Here is a 24,106-nt window from a genome sequence, read left to right as displayed (position 1 = left end):
CCAGATGAGCTGAACAGTGCAAACAGCTGTAGCGCTGAATTAGAAATCCTTGTGAAAACAGCATAATCTGACAGAATGGGCTCATGTGCTCCTCTCTGTGCCATGCATTCATCACCAGCACCACCAAGCAAGGAGAGGCTGGAGAAATGTTCCCTAGAGGCAACATATCTGCCACCTTCTTTGCAGGAAAAGGTTCATCACTCCCATTCAAATTGCGTGAAACCAGTACTATTCAGATCCATGTTCAGAAACACAGCAAGAATAGAGACCTTATACGTAAGATGACAGAATATTTATACAATAGGAAGCAGATGCCAGTGCATTTACCTTCACTTAAGTACTGCATATAGTATATATGGCATAGTCTAGATGTTGCCTGAATATGTTAATGTGTTATCTGAATATACAATCTCTAGGTGTGTTTTATCTGCTGGTTAGCCCCCTTAGGATTGATACACTGCAAATTTATCACTGATTCTGCTTTGTTGCAGATAGAAAATGAATATGCTACCCATCCCTATCTGAAAAACAGATGGAAAGTCCCTGTTCTTAGTACGCCCGTCCCCTCTTGTGAAGCTTCTAGGCAGCAAGCTGTAGAAGAGATAACATGAGTGATAATGCACAGTACTCACTGCTAACTGTTTTCTACCTGAACGTTTATCTCAGATACTTCCTTGATTTCTCAGTTAATAAAAATAATAAAAATTAAAAAGAGGATGTGACGCTTGCAGGAGATGATGATCGCTTCCACATGTGTTTCCTGAGGCAAGCATTCATGTGGCTGCTTGAGGTAGAAAACTACATGTAACAGAACTTGCCAGCATTTGAAAAGAGGCCATTTCCCTCAAGCATGTATTAACTCAGCAAAGCATGCATTTGGTTTCTCATATTTCAATACAATATGCATACCTCAAAAAAAAATAATAAAAAAAAAAATTATGGTGGGAGAACTCGCTTTTGACTAATTAGGAGTGAACATTAGGAGTTTACATTAAGGCTCCATGCATATAGTCCCACTGCAGAGGTGACTGCCTAAGGTCACCTGTAAAAAATTGTACTGCGGTGGAAAACAACATGTGAAGTATATGGTAATGAATTGTCTACAGATCAGTAATATAAACATCTCTGTATGCAAATAAGATATTTTCCAGTAAATCCAGTTTGAGAAGTCATGCTTTATCTAAACTTAACTTCCTGCAGTCAGAATCGCTTTTATCTTATTTTCATCATTAGGAATTATATTATTAGCAATAATTATAGAAATTATTGATATACTTCTGTATTTCAGCTTGTAAAAATTTACTTAGGACAATCAGTAAGAAATGTGTGTATATTTTAAAACAAATGAAATCATGTAATTGTGTTCATCCAGAGACAAAACAGAGGCAATTAATGTTCAATTAAGTTTTTATATGACGGCACTTCAATAGCTGCAAGAACTATATTATGTTTGCTGTGAGGCTTCTGTGTAAAGTTATGCTTATCCTCAGTAGGTCTTTGAAACATAGAAAAGGGCAAAGCAGAACTCTGGACTGTGAAACTTTTATTTTTCCTTCCTCTTTCATCCTTTGGAAAAATTACCATTGATCTACAAAGACTAATTTGAACACTAGGGTTTATTAACATTAAAAATAGAAAAGTATTTTGTTAGGTTTTGGTTGGTTTTTTTTTTTAAAGGACCTTCGCTTCCACTAAGAGAAGGAAAATTTTGAGTCATGTGAGTACTGGATTAATTGAAGTCACTCAAATTAGGCTGTCACTTTTTTGAATGACCTTGAAAAATTCGGGTGTCCTAAATTTCATACTTACTTATTTTTGTATTGGACACCATACAAATCTTCCTCCAATAATTTCATTTTAACAGTTACTCAATAGTCTCATTTTTTTCTTATCTTAGTTTTGGTTTTAGTCTTTGTTTTAGTAGTGTATGTGTGTATATACACCCTCCTTTTTCAGGTTTAAGATTGGCTGACAGAAACAAACAAACCAGACTAACCAAACAAAACCCCACAAAACCAAATACCATGCCATGGCTGCATACAACTGAAAAATGTTCCCAATGCTGCTAAGAGTAATACCTAAGCAGTGGGGGAAGGAAGAGAGACCAAAATTTCATGAAACTCACTATGAGTCTTTCCTTTTACCATATTGTACCTCACATCTAATATCAGCTTCAGCTAGGTCCTTTGTAGGACCTGAATGTAAAGGAACCATGAATTTAGTCTGGTGCCCTTGTTGTGGGATCACTGCGGAACTAACAGGGTTCTCAAGAGCATACCGGGTATTTGTGCAAATCCTACTCGACAAACTGAAGAAAAATTATACTATGAGAATTATGGCTAGAAAGTATTTAACTTGCATGTATTAGTCTATGTTAATATTCAGTAGGAAATTAAGCACAAAAGATTATTCATTTGCGGTTCTCAGAATGACTAGGGTAGGAATGAATTTGGGATGGAAAGAAATGTAAAAACATTTTGATTGGGGGCTCTGATCAAAACCTAGCCAGTTGGTAAATTTTGAACAAACACACATTTGATGAAGAACACAGTCTGTTCACAGACGACTCCTGATTAGAATAAAAGGCAAAATCTGTTTAATAAAATTGTTACAAATGATAATGTTTCATCTGGAATAGGCAGATTTATGGTTTATTACTAACTGCTATCTGCTGAATATTCAAGCTCACGTCCAGTTAGCAAGTATTATGAGAGCTATCATCTTTTCTGGTGGCACTTACAGAGGTTTGAAAATCTTAGAAATTGTATACACTGCAGTAGCCAGGTCAATTTCTAGTCGGGCTTTGGCCCTTGTAGTTTTCTCCCTGCATAACCTCATGACATCTTTGTAGTCCTCCTGAGTTGCTTCCCCCTTCCTCAAAAGGTCATACATTTTCCTTTTTTTTCTGAGTTTCAGCCAAAGCTGGTCTTCCCTCATTGCTTGTCTTTTGGCACACTGTCAGTAATGGCTAATCCTCTGAATAACCATGCCAAACTAATATTCTATGAGCTAATTTTTGAAAGGGGCTTCATTTGTTTGAACACTTTTGCAATTATTGGTTCAAATATTTTACAAATATTGCCAGTTCATTCCCTGTTACATTCTATTTATAACATCTCTTACGTTATCTAACAACAAAGATAATAAAATTATTTAACAATTTTCACTTTAAGGCACTGCAAAATGAATAACAGGTTATAAAGTAATTAGTATAACAATGTGTTCAAAACCTGTGCACTGTCTTTTTCACTTCATGTCACCTTCCTAATAGCAAGTGTGTTCTGTTCATTAATATTGTATAGCTGAATAAAATCCTCACATGTTGATGGTATAAAGAGGACTTGTCTACACTGCTGCACTCATTACCATAGAATCAGAATCACAGAATGGGTTGCATTTGAAAGGACCTTAAAGACCATCTGGTTCCAACCCCCCTGCCAGAGGGACATCTTCCACTAGACCAGGCTGCTCAAAGCCCCATCCAACCTGTCCAAAGGTAAGTCACAGGCAGCAAGTCAGATGAGTAAAAGTTTTCTGTATGGAAACATCCAAACACCCATCTTTTTCATCCCACAATCAACTGTAGAGCTACAAGAATTTCTGAAGTTCTGTTTTCAGAAGTAAGTGGCTGTTTTCCAGGCAATTCCAGATATAGCTGACTGTCTATGAGGGAAAGACAAGGAAATGCTACCTGGTCACCAGAACAAGCAAGGCTGCAGGCTTCACTTGTGGACTGTCTCAGTGGCCTTGCTGTCTCTATGTGCAAGCTATTGTGACCACAAACCATTTGTGAGAAAATGACTTGTGTGCATGTGTGCTTTACCAAGCTAAAGGAGGGTCACAGAAAAAGAGGCTTTGTTTAAATCTCAATTAAAAAATTACTTGTAATTCTCGTGAGACAGAATGATAGGCTGAAAAATTTGTCACAGACCATAATAAATGCTTCATTCAACATTCAACAAATAATCACATTGTGGTAAATTATTGTTTCTTGTATGTCTTCTACACCCTGGAAACCAGTTATTACACTGTATTCCAACAAAAGAGGACCATGTGGGGAATGGTTACCCCTTCACTTCCTACTTTGATGTCTGATCTTTGCAGCAGGGAGGCAAGTTCAAGAGGCAGCTGAATACAGTGGAAGAGAGGAGAGAGAGCATACACAGGGGGAATGTAGAAGAGCTATCAAAAAAGACATAAGATAAACCAGGTAACTCAGTTCCCATTGTATGTGAACTATCTTGACTGGATGAAGCTCCACTACTTCTCAGGTAAGGGTGAAGAGGGATGTATCATTTAAGAAAAAGCATCTTTCCTTAACTGTCTCTTGAACATCATGTCACCCTATAGGAAATAACACAGAACTTTCTGTAGACTTGCAAGTTGCTCTGCCCTTTGGCAAGAAGAGAGGAAACAGAGCTTTCATTGGGACAACTAAAAGGAAGGAATACTTTAAAATATGCAGGTTCTTCACCAAATTCAGAACATGGTGATAAACATTTGGCATCTTACAGTACTCATGAAGCAATAAATGGAGTTCACGGGGTTACAGATTTCATTTTCAGAATGTCATTAAACCAGAAAGGTTTGCTTCCATTCTTCGAATCATTTTTATTTCCCCAAGCAGAGAGATTCAATTCATGCAATTACATTTATTTTTCCCCGAAAAGCTAGGATACAGTTACAGTTGCCTATTGAGATACACTGCTATTTTCTTTCTGAGCATGGGGAAATAGATGGGTCTCTCAGATACTACTGCTTTGTTACACCTGGAGAAAGTTGTCTTTTAACTGGGTTAGTGTACTTCTATTCTTGTATTAAACTACAGAGAGAAGTGAAAGCCATTAAAAGATGAGTATTCAGCAGAAGTTCCTCAAATATTTGGACTAGAATTCTCTAAGGCATTAACAGGATGCTGATTGCAGCAATATTTATATGCAGTGGGTTATTTATTTTCACTAGCAATGTTAGTCAAATAACTAATGAACCTTCTCCTCCTGAAATAAAGTTGATATTAAACTTACAAGGGGTTTGGGGGGGGTGGGTGGGGGGGGTGTTACTTACTTTTACCAACATATTTCACAGGTGTCAACTCAATGGCTAAGGGGAACCAAAGCATTAATTCAGCTGTCAAGGCACATGTTCTCCTTCATTTCAGAAGTCTAACACTTAAACTTTAGAAGATTACTCTCCCTTTTAGACGTACTATACATGAACAGTATCTTCAGTTTACTTGTCTGTTTTTGTAAGGATGCCATATTACTCTTCAGTGTTTGAAAAGAAGTGTCTTCCTTTTGCCTCTCCTGGTGTGTCAGAAGCAGTGGGGAAAGACTTTAATTAAATTTACTTTCTTGGTTCTCCATATCATGTTATGTAAGCACATTAGGGTTTTAAGAGCTTAGTGTCAAAGACTCCGGAATGAGGCTGGCATACACAAACACAACAGTGCCACAGCAAAGCAGAAATATTATGAGGAGAAATGACTGTACAAGCTGCTGACTCACACATTAATCAGATGCAGGGGGACTCTCAGTCGCTAGGCATTGGGCAGGAGAAAGGGGCCTAAGCAGCTCTATGCCAAGTCTGAACATGCAGATCCAGCCCATTGAGAGCAAAACAAAAGTAAACTGATCTCTAACTGCTCCTGTTATTTCCCACTCTTTGCTTAGCAGACACAAGTCTGAAGCTCACTTCCCCTCCCTACCCTTTCTTCTTCTCTCCATGGACATTCAGACTCTCACACAACTATAGAACTCCAAGAAAAGCAGATTTAATATGTAAACATCAAGTGGCAATGCACATAACTCATGCTCACACTGTGGGAGATGACAAAGCTGTGTTTGAATGTGCCTGTGCCCAAGGGAGCAGAAACAGCTTTCGGTTTACATCTCCTTTCTAGTGAACCAAAGGAGCTAAGCAGGAGATAAGACTGTCATTTCCCAAAGGCTGGCTGCAGCATCAAGGGAATGCAAAGACTGGGTCTCCCTGATCTCTGTAGGTGGCAGTGCTGGGGTGAGCTGTCAGAGCATGTCTGGGTGAGACACTACATATTCACAAACACTCCTAGCTGATGTGCAATGCTGCAGCCTCTCTCTACCTTTGGAAGAGGCTAGAGCAAAACTGAAGGCCTTTGCATCAGCTGGCAGTGTGGCTTTGCAAGCACTGCATCACTGGAAGGGGAGGCAGGTGACAGCAAAACAGGTTTATGGTGGAGAAAAAGTTCATTCTCCCCTTTTCCATAAATTCTGCATTGTCTGATCTCTCTTGCGCTGGCTAGCAGTAAAACAAAGGACTCAAAGGGAAATACAATGCAGCACCTAAGGGCCATGCTAACAACACAGTTGGCCGCTGCCCCAGGCTGTCTCATCCTTCACTAGGCTACCCTTGGCAAGACATAGTTCTGTATCAACACAGGTTTGCAATCTACACAGAATGTCCCCTTGTATTTATAATTATTATCTGTGAGAGCTGAAAGAAACCAATCAGAGTCAAAAAGTTACAAGAATATGTGTCCACAAAAAGTATTTATAGCGACAGGAAAAAGAGTGCAAAACTGAATAATGAGCAGAGAACTTCCTCTACAAATTAATATATATAAGCTCATGCAGGTCTGGAGAGACCCACTTAGAGCAGATGGCTTGACAGAAGCTTACCAGCCTAATAGAGCTTCTGCATGGGAGGACACTATGGCCTGAAGCCCCTGTGTTTCTTCCCACTAGACTAAAATTCTTCATAAGGAATTTTACTTAAGAAAAGCGAAGGGTTTATGGTCCTATGAGGATGATTTGCTGAGATTCTTTCTCCTCTGAACAAGCTGCAAGCTGGCATTTGGAACCTTTTCTGTACATATCCACTGCTATAAGCTGTGAAAAGCTTGGCAGGAAATTTTAACATTGCTTCTCTTTGTTGCTAGTTTTTAGTGGAATGATCATGATGTAATAGCTCTGCAGTGAAGACTGTGTTTAATAAAATAGAAACTGAAAGATATACAGAGTATACCTCAATACAGTGTAAAAAAACCAGTCTTCAAATCAAAAAGATCTATACCTGTGATATTTGTATGTGTTGTTGCAGTGAGACCAGCTTGAGAAATACAATTCACAGAATGTCCAACAGTGGAGCAACAGAACCAAAAATTGACAAGAAGGTTAAGTTTTAAGGTTATTGATTACTTCATTTTGGCTATTATCTTAATTTCTGTTCTTTGGAATTAATAGACTGGAAAACAATAGAGAAAAATAACTGTCCCTGTTTGAGACAAATCAATTTCTGTACCTTGGACTCTCAGGGAAACACAGTTCAGTATCAGTTCAAACGGTCTGAAAAGAAACATGACTTTGCATGTATTTGTGCCATCCCTTTCATGGCTGAATACATGTGCTAAACTGGGACTGTAGTTACAACTGCCATAATGCACATAAAATTATGAACATTCATTATTATGCACATTCTAATGAAGATGTTTGGAATTATTTCCATAGTGAAGTAAGTATGTTGTAAAGATATTTAAGCTATTTTATGATCGTAGCTTAATATGATAATATCTGGCCCTTCTAGCTTCTGGAAATTCATCCCCAAATAAAATGCTGCGATCACCTACTTGAAGAACTTACCAGGAATCTGGCATGGAATGACAGCAGCTTCTTAGTACCTTCTTAGGTAGTATCCAAGGCTTTAAACTAGAAATCAATAAAATTCTGCATGTGATTCTGGACTTGGGGGACCCATCATGTTGGAAGCAGTTTACGCTTTTAAAAAATCTACTCTAATTCAGATAGGACATAACATTCAATGACGTGTTCATTGTAGAAAAAGGCAACATAAAGGATAATCTGAAGTGATTCCAGTGACTTTCTGAGAGACAGTGGGTAATTATTATGAGAGCTTATTATGACTAATTTGTTTTCCTTAAAAGTTGGACTGTGTACAAACCGCCTGCAAAATGACCACAACATGTTCTATTATTTATTTGAAATTAGTATTTAACTTCTGCAGGAAGACATTATTTCTCTGCTCCTATTTTAATTAGAAATGAATATTTCATCTTATAAACAAGAATAAAATATGCCAGCTGATTTTTTTTGTTGTTGTTGTTCCTTGATTGAATGGCTTGCACGTGTAATCAGCAGACACTGATTTCAAATCCCAATATAGCATTTGAAATCTATCTCACTGTTTCATTACCTGACTAAAATTTACTGCTGACAAAAGCATTTGAATGGTCAAGTTCAACCTTTGCATTGAAAGGACATAGGCAATAGCACAGTTATTCTAATGGAAAATTCACAAACCAGGGGAATGGAAAGGAGGGCTTTTGCCCTGCCTGATCCTGGGCAGAGGTCATACTCTCATCTGGCATCACAAACCCCCAGTCCCAATTTATTCTTTGACTTCGATTCTTTCTTTTCTGACTTTATTTTCTCTTCTTTTCTTCTGTCCCCTTTCCTGGGAATATGACAAGAGGGAATTTAATTTGTTACACTTACTGTGTATTCTATAGCTCCTTCTGTCACTCTCAGTCCAACAATAAACCTTCTCTGAACCTCTTTCTCAGACTCTGTAAGGTCCCATAAGTGCCCATGCTCTCAAAGCCCCAGGCACCTTATAATACCTTATTATCACAGAGACCTTGGATCTGCCTGATTCTCTTGCTTTCTTTACAGACTTCCTCCAGTGCCATCCTGAATCTTGACCCAGTCTCTCCCAGGACAAAATTCCACAGACATCATTTAATACATGACCTTAACTCCTGTGGAGAAACAATTAAAGAGAAAGAAAACCCAACCTTCAGTCTTCCCCTCTCCCTCAAGTAGCTATACAACCTTGCTGCCTTATTCGCACACTCCATTAAAGACATATTTAGAACTCCTATTCTTGACAGAGCTGTTATTTGGAACAAGTCTAGCGGATAATGAGTTTTGCTACTCTTACGTGAGATGGGAATGAACATCCTTGCAATCTAATTTATTTACAAATGTAAAGAAATATTCACAGATTTTAGTGTTACTTGGCTAGCTTTAATCATGCTTTCACTCCTAAAAAAAACCCAAACAAACAAAAAGTTGAGTCAGATCCCCTTACAGAGATCCTGTTATAACACACAACGAAAAAATGAAAACCACAGGAAATAGGAGTGATTATATTCCAAGCGTCATGCTTTTCATATGAAGCCCAAGACTTTATCTGAAAGAGACAGAACTCAGTAATTGTGCTGCAGCTTTCAGAACATTAACCACCTTAGATACTTAAATTAGGAACCTGAATACATATTCAGGCACCTAATTAACGGACTTGATTAATACCTGAACTAGCTGCTGTTGGCTTCTATGGGAATTATATGAGAACAGTACCCTCAAAAAATCAGGCCAATTTATCTAGGTCTCAGAGCATGCACTTCAGGAGCCTAATTTTGGATATTATCATCAGAAAATGCTGGTTCAGAGTTGAAAAAAAGACCACCAACCTTCACGTTAACTATATCATTACCTCTGAATGGGGCAAAGAAATTAGTAGAAATCTAGTCTCGATATATGTTAAAAATTCAGCACCAGGACAGCACCCAAAACTATTAGTCAGGGTCTTCAGATAAGAGTGAAAAAATATGATGAAAATAATAACTTACACATATTCATTAAACCATGCTCTCTGGAGATCTGTGTTCCTATCTACCATAAAGACAGCAAATGGGAGAAATCACATACAGTCTTTTCTGGCCATTGATTTAGACCTGTAAACATCTAAGTACTAATTCATGGTTGTCAGTATATGGACATGAGATCCTGAGAGCTTCGAAGTTGTGAGTCAGGATCTCATGTTAACAACAGACCAAGTGCCCCCCTCATGGTAGGATACTAGTCCATGGCTGGCTGGCACAAGCTAGCTGGCCTAACTGGTCTTTTCCTATTCCAGTAGTTCTGTACAAGTCTGAGGAATAGCCAGGAAAGATATCTAATATTTATCATGCTTTAAAACACTATTGATTAAAGATGGGTTTCAGAATTCTTGCATGACAGTGTACCACCCACCAGCCAGTACTATTGGCTTTCTTTTTCTTTTATTATTATTCTAGAAGAACAAACCATTTCTTCCACACCTCTATTTTCAATGTTAAAGTGGTATTAAAAGTACCAGCATTAGCTGCCCAAGCATAAAGCAATATGAAAACCAATGTGTCTCACCTCTGCAGAAGTATAGCTCCCTCCAAATTAATCCTTTGCCAAGTTTACTGTTGGTTTTGCATTGTGGGTTTTTTTTTGTTTGGTTTGATTTGTTTGAATAGACCATATCCTCATGTAAGGAACCTTCTGTCTGAAGGCTAGTTTCCTGGAACCACATGTCTGCATGCTGATAGCATGGATTTCGCACATGCAATGGGAGTACTTGCTGCACATCCAGACTACACAGCAGCCCTGCAGCCACGTAATTGCTCTCAGGGACTCCCCTTGCTTCCCACAATCTAAAGCAGCTGCTGAAGGTGCTCTGGTAAAGTGGCTTCTGTCACCCTAAGTAGTGCGTATTTGAACCCTGTTATAATTTAGCTGAGCACACTCACAAATTTGGGTTAAATTAAGCGTAGTTTTGAAATTATTGTTAGGAGGATCCAAATGTTTGCTTGTAACCATTGCAATATGCAACACATTAATTGCAAATATACAGATCACAATCTACTTTATGTTCCCCTTAACTGGACATACGCCTAGGGCTGTGTTCAAGTACATTATCACAGAAAAGATTCATTTTAAAGCTAAGCTAAGATTAGAAGCTTCTGAATGATGAATGCATGAGGACAATGAATCTCTGATTAGCAGTGAAGTAGAGCTAAGCGAATCAGAAGATAAAATAAGTGGCCCTAATCTTTATTCATACATTAAATTCAATAGAAAAAAACAGAAGCAGTATGCTTTTGAATGTGAAAGAATTTTCAAGGTATTCATTTTAGTATAGCTCCTTTTTTCCTAGGTATAGCTAAATGTGACAATGCAGGAAAAAAGGGCTATTAGCACAGCCAAACCCAAATTATTCAAGTACTTGAGAGCACTTGAGATCTCACAAGAAAATGGGACCCTGTCATGTGAATTTTTAGACAAAATAAACCCGGAAAAACAGGCAGAGTGAACTGGTCTTTGCAGAAAGTAGACAGCACACTGCATAGCATGATGTGTAGAGTGCTTTGATGAGAACAGCCCTGATTTTCCATTGTTATATAGCTGAGCCTGAATGCAAAGCTAAATTAAAGGTTCAAACTTACAGGTTCCTCCAAAGCTGTTTTCTATTATATGAATCTGCAAAACCTGAGCTGAAGGAAATCTTTGGAAATTGACTTGCCTCACATCTTGCTGTGCTGCAGTGGCCCTCTCTGGCTCAGCCAGCATCCTGGCCTACCTGCAATAGTTCCTTTCACTATTTTTAACTAGTCCCCTCCACACCAGTAGACTCCTGTGCTCCCCCAGACCTCCCAGTATGAGTGGGAAAAAAAATTTATTCTGGTGGTGCTACTCTTTGGAGCACACATCTTTCACCAGGTTGTTCTCCCTGAGCGTACCAATACAGCTTATTCTGAGTAGGACAGTTTGTGGTTTGTACGGTTCAAGTTTTACTACTCATTCTCACCATTTATTATTCTGCACCGCTGCTTGCCCAAGACCTATTAAGAACCCCCAAATTTATTTTAAGACCTCTTATTGCCTATTTTTCAAAACATATCCTTGTGCACAAAGGATATCTCTAGGCTGCAGCTAGACCTGTGTGAGTGAAAGAACCATCTTGTGGGTTTGTGCCTACATGTTAGCCTCTACTGTACCTCCTTTGTACCTGTATTTATGCGATAATGCTGCCATAAGACTGGAAGCTGTGTTTTAAATCTTCCAACTACAGGTAGATAAGGAAAGAGAAGATAGGACCTAACAAAAGACCAGGAAGTGCTGACAGAAGGCAGTTGGCCTTGTTTGCAGGTCAGTTACCTGTTATTTCATCTGGTTTACTTACTGACCTGGTTAAATGCTTATGTATAGGTTAATTGTTCTGATGTGTGACCTGCACAAGCAGTTGATTTCTAGGAATAAGTCAATTAATTTAATTGTGTGCTTTCATCCTCATCATGCTCCTGATACAAGTTCAAAGCACCTGGGCTTTCCGAGCAGTCAGGAGTGCCCAGTTGCTCTCCAGGCACCAGAGACAGGAGCTCCAGGGAGGCACAAGGGAGCACGATTCACGTGTCCTGTTCCCTTGCAGCACCATCAGTTTACTAACGTAATGGAGAAGACTGAAAGTTTCAAGCCTACCTAAGAAATTATTTAATCCCAGAAGTGGAAACTTTGATTGTTAAAAGACACAATGGAAAATGTAGGTGTAAATACTAGATTCAGAAATCTTTTGTCATATCCTGCTGTAACATATATGTGTTCTGCAAACTGTCTTTTGTGCTATTTACAAAGGTGTGTATGTATATCGCTTCTTTCTTTCATTTCATGATGATCTCATTTTTACATGGATCCTAAAAGGAGAAAAATATTTATTGTTATTGTATTTTGATAGACAGCTTGGTTTAGAAGTATCTCTGGGAACATAAAATTTTAGATAAGTGTAGCTGCTCTCTTTCAAACACAGAAATACAAACCTAGAAGCAAATGAACAAAAATCTGGCCATCTTCTCTGAATAATTCATATAATTTATCACAGATAAACACGTTATTAATCTTCCTCTTCTTTAAGCCTTAAAAGCTGTCTGTCACCTTGTCTGCAAAATAAAATGAGACTACAGCTCTCCTGTCTTACCTGCTGTAAAAAAGCCTTGATTAAAAAGTGTAGCAACTAGAGTTCTTTCAGACAAGTTGTCTCTAATAGGTTTCACTCTAAGTGCCCATGAAATTGAGATAATTTTTGATCACTACTGTGGGATGGCTCCTTAGGATCTCCTGCCTCATACTGAGAACAAAGACAGCGACACAGGACTCAGCTCCTCTACTGCAGGGAGCTAAGTATATATACAAAGTATATAATTCAAAGGGAGTTAGGGAGGGTAAGTTGCAGGATACGTAAGGTACAAGCTATTGACATGCTATGACATCTTGAAGAAGTTATAGCATGTCAATAGCTCGCTTCCTTCTTCAAAATCTTATGAATGTGTCTCCCTATATACTGCGCAAGTGATTTGCCAACAGTGACTGATCTAACCAAGTGTGCACTCAGGCTATTGTCTTATTTTGACCTATTGCAGCAAAAATAGCTCCTACCGTAGGTGTGTTTACTGATGCAAAGTCTCATGGGATAGGTGGCCCAAGGGGAGCCTTGCAGATGTTGAGATTAAAGTAATGTTCTTAGAAAAACACCTATGAGCAGTTATGATACTGCAGAATGAGCCCTAATAATGTCTGCTGGATGTAATTTCTCCAACTTGTGCATAACCTGAAACACTCTGATAACCACTCAGATCAACTCTCACTAGAAATGCATTCACCCTTTCAACAAAGGGTAGGAAAAAAAACCAGGTCACATCCTGGAGTGCTTTGTTCACTGATGAGAAAACGGGGGACCCATGTTATCTGATACAAACCCATCAAAACTAAGACAGGTCTTGAGAAAAAAAAATCCTTGAGTAAGTGAAACTCTGAACTGTGTTACCGATGGACTGGATGTGGTCTGAAAGATGTATTATCCAAGTACAAAACTGTCTAAGGGAGAGAACAGGCCAGTCATCAGTCTTCTGTCTTCCTAATAAGTACAGTCAAGGAGAACTTCGCAGACAAATACAGGAAAACAAACATCATGAGAGGCATGAGTAGACACTCTGTAGATCTTCTTAAAAGGTATTATTATCCTAGGTCAGAAAAAAAAACCAACCTCACCAAGGATGTAAGGACTCTATCTATGTCTGGATGAGATAAAACCTGTTACTTTTTTATGAGTGGATGGCAATGGTGACAAACACTTAAGGATGCTTTTCAGAGAAAGTGTAACAAGAGGCAAATGGGTCAAGCTGGCTTCAGAAACATTTGTTGAAATGATTTGATTTAGTAGCTTGGGTATAATGTCCCATCGACATAACTGTACTACTCCTGTACTTGAACTGGCATTCTTGTAACACTGCACTGCTCTTTGTATGTGCTGCTGTGTGGGTCTCTGATACCTAAAACACCACTGCACCATGTTCATCTCTTTCAAATTATGACTATACCAAGCAAAGTGAATAATTCAAGGTCTTTACAGTGACAATACAATCTATATTCCCTGCAATTTTTTGTCTCAAGAAGTATGGCACATTATTCATACCAAAACATAAATAAATGCCTTTTCTGGAATGTTTAGTCTTCCTCACAAGCTCTTTTCTGCTACCATTACTATGTTCTACCCATAGCTTCACAAGCTGTGAAGATATATGCTGGAGATCCAGGATGTAATGAAAGCTTATGTATAAGCAAGTTTGCTGATGCAGAAAGAAGATGGGAAAAGATACAACTTCTTAGAACCAAATTTGACACAAGAATATGGTGGCCATACAGATCCTTGGCAGTAATGAAGACAAGCAACATCCTGAGTTGTATTAATAGCACAGCCAGTGACTGGGGCATGTAATTACCTCCCTACTATCACCTCCATTTACTTTGCACTCATCAGGCTGCATCTGGACTATTGCAGTTCACAGTTTGTGAACCCCAGTACAGAAAGACACTAATAACCTAGAGCATATTCAGCAGAGGGCCATCAAAATGATGCAGAGCTGTAGTCCTTGCCCTTTGAGGACAGGCCAAAGGACTGGGGTTTATTCAGCCTGGAGAAGAGATGGCTGCAAAGGAACCTTACAACAGCCCCTCATACCTGTGGGGTGGTTAGTGAGAAGAGAGAGACAGGTTCTTCATGGTGAAGCATGGTGGGAGTATAAGAGATGACAGGCATAACTAGAAAAAAGAGAGGTCCAAACTGGATACGAGACAAAACTTTTTCACATTCAAGCAGTGGAACAGGCTGCCCAGAGAAGATGTACCACCTTCGTCCTTGGAGGTTTTCAAGGCCCCAGTGAATAAGCAACCTGGTCTGAACTCGCAGTTTACCCTGCTCTGAGCAGAGGGTTGGACTGCAGTCTCTCTGAGCTCCCTTCTGACTGAGTGATTCTGGGACTCTGGCTGCACTCAGACTGATTATTTGTATTTCTTTCAAATCAGGACAGGAATTAGCAGATAAACCAACCGTTATGGCATGACCAAGGCATGAGTAAGCAACCTACAGGGAACTTGGACCTACTTTGGAAAAAACCCAAACAACTAAATTTCTTATTCTTGTCCACCACAAATACATTCACTGATAAATAATCCTCCTCGAAGGTCAATTGAATCAATGCTTGAATCATGAATTGCCCAGTTTGCTTCACTTTGCTCTGCTGAAAAATGTCTGTGCTGATTGCCTGCAAATGTATTTTGCTGTCCCAGCAGATGAACTGCTGTGAGCATAATCTGATGTTTGCATCAGTTCCATAACCAATTCCATAACTGTCTCTTGTAGAGCAGAGAAGCACTCATCAAAAGTCATTTACATAAGCTACAACCATTGTATTATCTGCCACGAGGTGAATAAGGCATTCAGTAAAACAGTAGTTAGACCTCTGTGCAAGTGTTTACACTACACTGAATTCTATACCATTTCTGGAAGAGTGAGACTGGCATTTAATTCTGGCCTCTGTGGGCTCAGCAAGTCCAGTGGAGAAATATTTGTCATTGTAGTTTTGTGTGGAGAAAACCACTTCCATTCAGGCTATTTCTGTCAGATCAGGGAAGAGAAAACATCCTACAGAACTGTTGGAAGGGTATCTGAACTGTGTATGCCTGACATGCATTCTATCACCAGTCTACCACTTGCTGTCAGGGTACAATCTCCATGCAATTTCCAAAATGCGGGAAAGGCTGAATTGCCTGATGAACAGAAACAAGCTGTGACTATTGCTTGGGCTGTGTGCTAAGGGAACTTTACGTCAGATCCACCCTGGTGTAAGTAGCTTCTTAGTATTTCCAATTCAGAAACAGATGTTTTTGTCTTTTTTTTTTTTTTGCCGTTCATGCTGAAACAGTTTGATCTGTCCTGCCTTTTCATCCGAAGGGCATGAAGAAGGGTGTGAAATCACAATGAGTCAGGGGTCCATGCAGAGTTGCAGGACATGCTTTGTTTTCTAAAGAATATAGCTTCTATACGGAAAACACTGAAAGAACCATAGTGGCATGGAAAGTTTATGAACTGTACTAGAAGTGGTTTGGGCCTGCTAGATATCAAGGAAACTAGAGATGAATGTTCATGGACAAGTATCTCTTTGCTACTCTGGTGTGCTGACCTTGGCTGACTGGCAGGTGGCCACCAAGCTACTCTCTCATTCCCTCTCCTCAGAAGGACAAGGGAGAGAAAATAAAATTAAAACCCTGTGGGTCGAGAAAAAGGGGGGGTTTAATAAAGAAAAGCAAAGGCCATGCATGGAAGCAAAGAAGACAAAAAGATTCTCTACCTCCATCAGCAGGTGATGTCCAGATACTTCCTGGGAAGCTGGGCATCAGTATGAAGTAGTTTCTTTGGAAGACAAATGCCCTAATAATCAATGCTCCCTTCTGACCCTGTCCTTTCTCTTAGCTTTCCTGGTGCAGCATGACATTACATGGTATGGGAAATCTGGTCAGCTTGGGTGAGCTGTGCTAGCTATGACCCCTCCCAGCCGCTGGCCCACTCCCAGCCTACTGGCCTTTGACATGGGAGAAGGGGAATAAGAAGTGGAGGAAGCCTCCATCATGTACAAGCACTGATCAGCAGTGGCCAAAATACTGGTGTGTTATCAACACCTTTCTAGCTGTCAGTGCAAAGCACAGCACTATGAGACCTGCTATGGAGAAAGTTAACTCCAACCCAGCCAGATCCAATGCATCTACATACAAGAAAGTTTCTAAGTGAAAGGCTTTTGGCTACAACATTAGCAAGGAATTAGTCAAAAATAGCTCCCAACTCATTTGGCTGTCACCCAAGTGTGAAAGGTAAGTTCTTTAATTTTTGCAAGCAGGGATAATCCAAAAGAGCAGTCACTGCTACTCTTGATTACTATCTTCTTTTCCCAAGAATTTATGCTACTACCACATAGACATAAGTCATCCAGATAAGCTATTCTGAAAACATGGAAAATTGTTAGGCATCCCACAGACTTCACAGAGTAGAATGCCCTTGGACTTGTATCCTTCCAGTAGTACTTAACTCAGAGAGAATCCTTCCCTCCCACAAAATACACATGTATATTCAGAGCTCAGTGGAACAAGAGCATTCCTGAAGGACAACATCAGTCTTCTCAGGAACTGAATAAGGAAATTCAAGCAGTAGTTTTTGTCATCGAAGAAGGGAGATTTCTAGGAATGGGCTTTCCCTTGCTTCATAGAGAGTCTAATCCCAAGCTAGTGCTGACTCAACAGTAAAAAGGTGTGAGAAATTGCAAATGCAGCAGCTATAATTGCTTGAAGAGAAATCCTTGCCTATCCATGAATGCTAAAAATTGAACTTTACATTACAGTGGCAATTCTGAATAAATCAGTCAGTAAAGTGATTATGCTGTATATGAGCAAATTATACTGGGCAGACAGCAATTGAAGATTCTCAAATACAGACTTTGCGATTAAACTCCTTTTCGAAATGGATAAGCCAAAGTATTCCGAATCTTTTAAAATTAAGGCAGTTGGAGAACAACACTTCCTTTTATTTTGTTTCTGGGTGCTCCTAGGCAACCTACTGCTGAGTAAACACAAACACAAGACGCTCCTTTAAATATCACAAATATTTTTGTCCTTGCTTTTTCTTTTCATTAGATAGTTTCCTGAGATGCTGCCTCTCCAGACATGGAAGAAGAAGTTGAGCAGTCTGCTGACTTTGAAAATTATGGGTCTGCTTTGTTCTCAGTAAGGACTACCAGTGCACTTCTGGAATACCGAACAGATCAGGACCCAGTGATGGTGACTGCACATGCTAATAACGTGCACGGATTCCTGGGACCACAGAGGACTCAGCTTTTTCCATAATGCAAGACCCTACGTACCTTGTTAAAGGAATACTGATGGAATGCTGTGAGGTAAGAGTGAAAGCTCTTAGATATAATGGAGTTAAGGTGCTTGATACCAGTACTGAATACAGATAATTTTCCTGGGGTGATGCAGTAGTAGGAGAAGTACTTAAATTTGTAGTACTGCAAAGAAGTCAGAACTTTGTCTAGTGGCACTTTTAATGGATTTCAAATATTAGTGCTTATTTATTGAGCAGCATGGATTCTTTCCTTCAAGTTTGTGCATGGAGATACTTTGCAAAAGAGGGAAGAGGTAATGCAGACTCCTTTTTGCAGAGAGTTTGTAAAAAGATCTGCTTCCAAACCTGTGACACGTAAAGGCAGCGGTTTCTTGGCACTGTCTACTATAACTTCTTGGAGAGAAAGGCTCCACCAGCAAGCCTTGAAGCTGTTAGCATTTGAAATTACATTCTTAACCTTGCAGAAAGGTCAGATAAAAACATGTGCAGGAAATTCTGGTGGTGCCAGACAGTCACCAGTCAGATTTGTGCAGTTAAAGAAAAATTAACACAATATTTTCTTGCCCCCAGACTTGCTGGGGACATGTAGGTCTCTTGATTCTGTAGGAACACCATTACTGGGAATAGATACTTTCTGGTGTTTCTGTTTGGTGGTTTGAGATGTTTATGAACTTCTTCATTGTGTGTGATAAGCCTGAGGGTTATCAGAGATTCAATATCAAAGCCTAAGAACTATTGCACATTTTGAGGCTTCATGCAAAAACTCACAGCTTTTTAGAGGAGGAAAAGAAGTCTGGGCGCCTGAATTGTGACTATTGAGTGTCAGAGTCTACCAGTGTAGACAAATGGGCTCGTATTCCACTAGTATTATCAGAGTGTAGTGGTTCCTGTCTCTAATACCTGAAACCTTGAGAAGCACAGAACATCATGGCAAGAATGTAATGGTACTTCTGCAGCACCATTTCCAGTGCCCAGTGGCTTCAACCCTGGGATGTCCTGAGCCAGTCTGGGATGGTTTTAGTTTAGTTTGTATGCTTGCTTGCTTTTCTCCATAAAATGGCCCTCATTAATTTCTTCCATGGATTTGTTTAACTGTTTTTTGGCTCAAGTACAATTTTAGAGTCTACAGCAACCACTATCTAAAAACTCATCTGCGCATTCAGTGCAGAAGTGCTCCATCTCAATCATTTCGAACTTTCCAGCTGGTATTTGCCTTTGATGCAGCAGATGAAGACTGACTATGCTGGCTCAGACTAAGGTTTTTAGTTTCATAACTGAACAGAGGCTGCGTAACAAACTAGCAGTGTTTACAACAGCTGCAGAGAGTCCTCTGAAGGAGACCTTTTTAGAGAGTATCAGCATGAAATTTAAGTGAATGGAATGAACAAAGCAATGTAATTTAAAGTTTCTTTTCTTAAGGCAGGCTATGCATTTGCACTGTGCATCAGTCATTCAACCTCTCCTTAGTAATCTTTGCCCTTGTTTGCTCATATTAACTCCTTTGTCTGAGCTAAAGCAGTCTCAAAGCCAATTAAATCTATATACCATAAATCAACATTTTGGTAGAGTCCAAAGCTAATGACTCCTTTGAGTAAAAAATATCAGTATAACCTCAACATTGATTTAGCCCATCTGTCTTACTGTTAGCCACTCAGCACCCTCATGGGCCAGCTTGTCTGTCCATCAGCATGTCAAGCAAGTTTTGAGTCAGTGACTGTGTCTCATCTGTTAACAAGATATCTGGAGGAAAACAAAAGGTATTGTGGAAGCTGTTGTGAAGTGTTACTAATGGAGAAAGGAAGAACTAGAAACAATATGAAAATTCAGCTCAAGAGCACATGAAGACCAACTGAGATTATTCCTATTGGATAGAAGAGGTGGAGATGTAAAGAGTAGGACAGAAAGCCATGGGAAGCCAGGCTTCATTAGTTTTCTTTCTAAGGTAGTAATTTCCATACTATCAGAATGTACCTTTTAGACAAGAAACATTTGCAAACTACAAACAAAATATTTGCAAAAATTATTCAGCGTTTTACAAAAATCTCAATTTACTAATAAATTACTGAAATATTTTAGTTTATTTTCTCAGATTCTACATGGGAAGAAAACTCGTCTATGCACAGTTACATTTCTTCTGCTATAAGGTATGATCTGCTTCTATCTGTAAGACAGTGTGGTTTTTTAGATGAATGCTATATAGTGGAAACATACTATAAGCTTGTTATTCAGCTATTCAGAAAAGCTGACTTTAGAAAAAATAGTTTAAATTTGTTCCTACTTTTGTTAAAATTTAATGGTTACTTATTTTTTAAAAGCCATATTACAAAACTGCACACTTGTCAGCCTCATCATAGGCCTAAAACATGAAAAGGGAATAAGCCACTCTGTCACAGAGCAGAACTAAATTGAGAAGAGGCTGTGAAACCAGAGCCGGACATATTCCTGCCAGAGTTGGGATTTATATCTGTACAATTTGGGGTTGGCACTTTTCACTGGTGATTTATATATTAAAAAAAATATAATAATACAACCCAAAACCAACCAAAAAAGCCCCAAAGTAAAACAAAAAAAAACACCCAACAACTTTTTGCCAGAACAGAGATTCAAAGAGGAAATAGTTGACAGGTTACCAGTGCAGTTCTTCTGGAAGTTGGGATTCTCTAGTGGGTGCCCTGGGATGCGGCACTGAAATCTGTGCTGCCAGAACTCAGGAAACCAGGGGTTGCGGGTGTTGGTGTCCAGGCGCAGCTTCAGATAGTAGTCGTCAAACGACAAGACCTCTGGAGACTGCAGTTTGATAGTGATGCCCCCATTTGCTTCAGGTTCGTAACCTTCAATGACTTCATCTCTGTCTGCCCAACCGTCACTGAAAAGAGGCAAAAAAACACTTATTACACAAAGACAGGAAGCTTGTTTTGAAAATGCAACCAGCCAAAGGCAGGCCAACGCCCTCAGAAGCAAGTGATTTAGGGGAAATCCAAAGGTATATCTAAAAGTCAGGCAGAGAGGGAAAAAAGAAAGCGCAGTGATGGAGACCTGTAATGACCAGTCTGACTGATTTCATACAGAGTCCTCATTAACTCATCTAGAATGATGAGGACTTATCTATCCTTTTCTCTCTGGAAAAGGGGTTTGGGCATAGCTTCTGTTGTATTGTCTGTGACTGAAAGGATTCTGCCTTATTTAGGCTGTCTTGTAAAGGGTGGAAATGGGAAGAATTAATATTGATGGAAAGGAAATTATGGAATGAGCCAGGATCCTGAATGTTTTGCAGAAGAGATATCAGCATGCATGGATCATACAGCTAGAAGAGTAATTCAGATAAAACATAAAGCAAGAAATACACCGTGTTGGGAGAGAATGGAATAGGAATACGCAATAAAGTTGACAAAACTGAAAAGAAAACCACATGTTATTCACACAAGGCATGGGACGTGTGCTAACAGACATGGGTTTTTTTTCTTTTTATTTTTTTAACAAATAATGCTTTTCTATTTTACTTCTTTTTACTCATGTAAGAGATACTTTTAAAAACCTGAAGGTAAAACTCTTTCATGACAACATTAATTTGTAGAAATCCTATTTTAACAAGTTCAAACAAAGTCCATTGGGCTTAGCATCAGAATTTTAGTTTAGTATTTTTAACAAGAAGTCCATTGATTTAGTGTCATTCTCCAGTTCTTATTAGGGTCCCCTAAGAACACTGCTATTACAGTCTAATTTAAGTGCAAATATAAGTTGGCTATTGCTTAATTTTAGCATGCTAGACATGTCATGGGAGAAATAGATTATTCTGGCACTTCAGATCTAGCTCCATCCACTCGGAATCAAATCAGTGGTACTGCTGCAGTGAAAAGCAGACAGATAAAGCAGTTGTAGCGGCAAAGAGCTCAAGGAGAAAAATGTGACAGAGCACTAAGACAGAAATCTCTGATTCACCCAAAAGAGGCTTGCATCCTGAATTTTAGACAGACTGAAAAAAGCCTCTTACACAGAAGAGTCGTGGGGTGCAGGACATAGCAGCTGAGGGCATTTATGAGACACTCAGCAGGTGCCTGGGACTCCACACAGAAAACAGACAAGATTGAAGTAGCAAGCTTTGTCTGAGAAGTAGCAAGTCCTAGTCAAATAGGTGTAAAGTGACTACGCATTGGGCACATGTGAGTCTTTGGTCCCTAGCCACCAGACTGAACAGTTGCATGATTTAGCTGACAGTTATATAAACTGTTGCATCTGAGCTGTAGGCACCTAGAAGAAAACAGCAGGTCTCCATGGAAATCCTATGTACTGAATGCTTTCCATATGAGACTCACTACCCAGGTCTCTGTTGCAGGAAGTTATTTAAGACATCAGCAGCCTATCTAGTGATCAACAGATCCCTTTCGACCTGGACCCAGGGACTAACAAAGCTATACTTCAGGATGGCATTACATGGCACCTTTGAGCCAGGATTTCTTCCTTGTTTTCACCTTTGCCAAGGCCTTGCAGTAGGAACTGCCCAGAATTTCTGGGCTTACAAATCACTGACCAGTATCTTCATACAGCCAAGCAGCATGAGATACACATGTATGCATGTTGTATCTCACATGTGGCATGAGAGCGGAGAGCAGGTCTTGGCACAGAGGGAAGGTCAAATGGAGGGAGGCAGAGATGGCTGGAGTCCCATTGTGGAACAGGGATGGGCATCATGTGGCATTCCAAAGTGACTCACTTCACAAGGTAGTATCTGCTGGGTCACTTCTTCCCACAGCCATCAATGCAGGCTTGCCCAGCTCCTGCTTTTGTACCTGTATAGCCCAAATGATAACCACATAGCCTCAGCACTACAGCTGCACTTGAACTGCAACACAAGTGCACAGAATTCAAAAGCCACAAGTTGTCTATCCCTGCTCCCTGCCCCAATAGACCTGAGTTTTGGAGAGAGAAAAAAGCCATAGCTCATCCTCTCTGCATCAGCCCACTCATCAGTTGTCCACATGCTAAGAGCAACTAGTAAAATGTTCTGTGAACCCTGACTGCCTCATGACAGACCACGCTCTAGGCACCCCTACAAAAGTAAAACCACGAGAATGAAATTTCTGGTTTCCACATAATTCAAGCCATAAACTAGCACAAGAGAAAAAGACATCGTATTTATTTCTTCTTATGTGGGAAAAACTGAGCAAGAGGTCACTCTAACAGCACAAATAATTGAATCTTAATTGCATGATTACTTCATTATTTGTCACAATGTTTATGGCTCACAAACTGTATACTCAAGCAGAAATATTAGCGAGTCAAAAAATTAAGTAAATCAGGCCACTTTTTGCAAGACTTTCTAGAAAGGAGCTAGTTTCTTTACTGCTTAAATTCCTACTGGCCAAATATTTGAGTGAATTATTTCCCATCCTCTGTAAGCTTGGCTTGGAAAATTGCCACATTCACTCTGAAGGCAAAGCACAGCAGCTCTGCAAAGGCAAGAGAAAGTTCTCTTAGAGCAGCTGATAGAAAAGTTCCTTTAAATTGGAACACAGATTCTCACCTAATGTTTCTTTGTCCCTTTCTGGCACCAAATGCTTTTCATTCTCTCCAACTTCTTCAAATTGTTAAATATGTCTGATATATGAAATCCATTTTGCACACAGAGAAATGAGAAGAAAAGGCACTGGAATCAGAGAAAAAGTTCATATGTGTTGAAGTTCATACGGGAGCTTTGCTCTACTTTCAGTAAAGTCAAGGAAGCAAAAAGGAGTCCTCTTGTCTCTTAGGGGAGCCCTGCCATCCTGGCAGCTGGAGGCTGGCTGTGCTGAAAGCTGCCCTAAGGGGGCTGTGCAGCCGTACCAGGAGCCATGGAAGGATTATTAGAGACCTAAATTCTTGTTATAATCTCTGCCTATATTCCTTTTTACTGTTTATATAAGAAAGAAGGGCTGTCTGGGAGCTGTGCATCCTTAGTGTCATGTGGATAAATGGATAGTGTTTCAGAAGACAACGTTAAAAAAAAAAAAATCACATTTTTAATGCAGGGCAACAGCACAATACTGAAGTCCGGAGGACAGTGTGCATGTCAGTGACAGAATCACAAGACCAATAGCTTCTT

General features: G+C 39.6%; 1 protein-coding gene across 3 annotated transcripts in view; it reads right to left on the bottom strand.

The window, feature by feature from the left end:
- Positions 1–24,106, bottom strand: part of GRM1 (glutamate metabotropic receptor 1) — a 175,638-nt gene that overhangs the window by 47,048 nt on the left and 104,484 nt on the right. For all 3 annotated transcript variants that reach the window (XM_065680507.1, XM_065680508.1, XM_065680509.1), the window contains exon 3: positions 20,658–20,893. In XM_065680507.1, the coding sequence (XP_065536579.1) occupies positions 20,658–20,893 (236 nt within the window). The remainder of the gene's footprint in view (positions 1–20,657; positions 20,894–24,106) is intronic.

Source organism: Lathamus discolor, chromosome 5 (assembly GCF_037157495.1).
Source record: "Lathamus discolor isolate bLatDis1 chromosome 5, bLatDis1.hap1, whole genome shotgun sequence".
In the NCBI taxonomy this organism is placed as follows: domain Eukaryota; kingdom Metazoa; phylum Chordata; class Aves; order Psittaciformes; family Psittacidae; genus Lathamus; species Lathamus discolor.
Note: the sequence above shows the minus strand (reverse complement) of the source record. Positions and strands in the feature narration are given on the sequence as shown.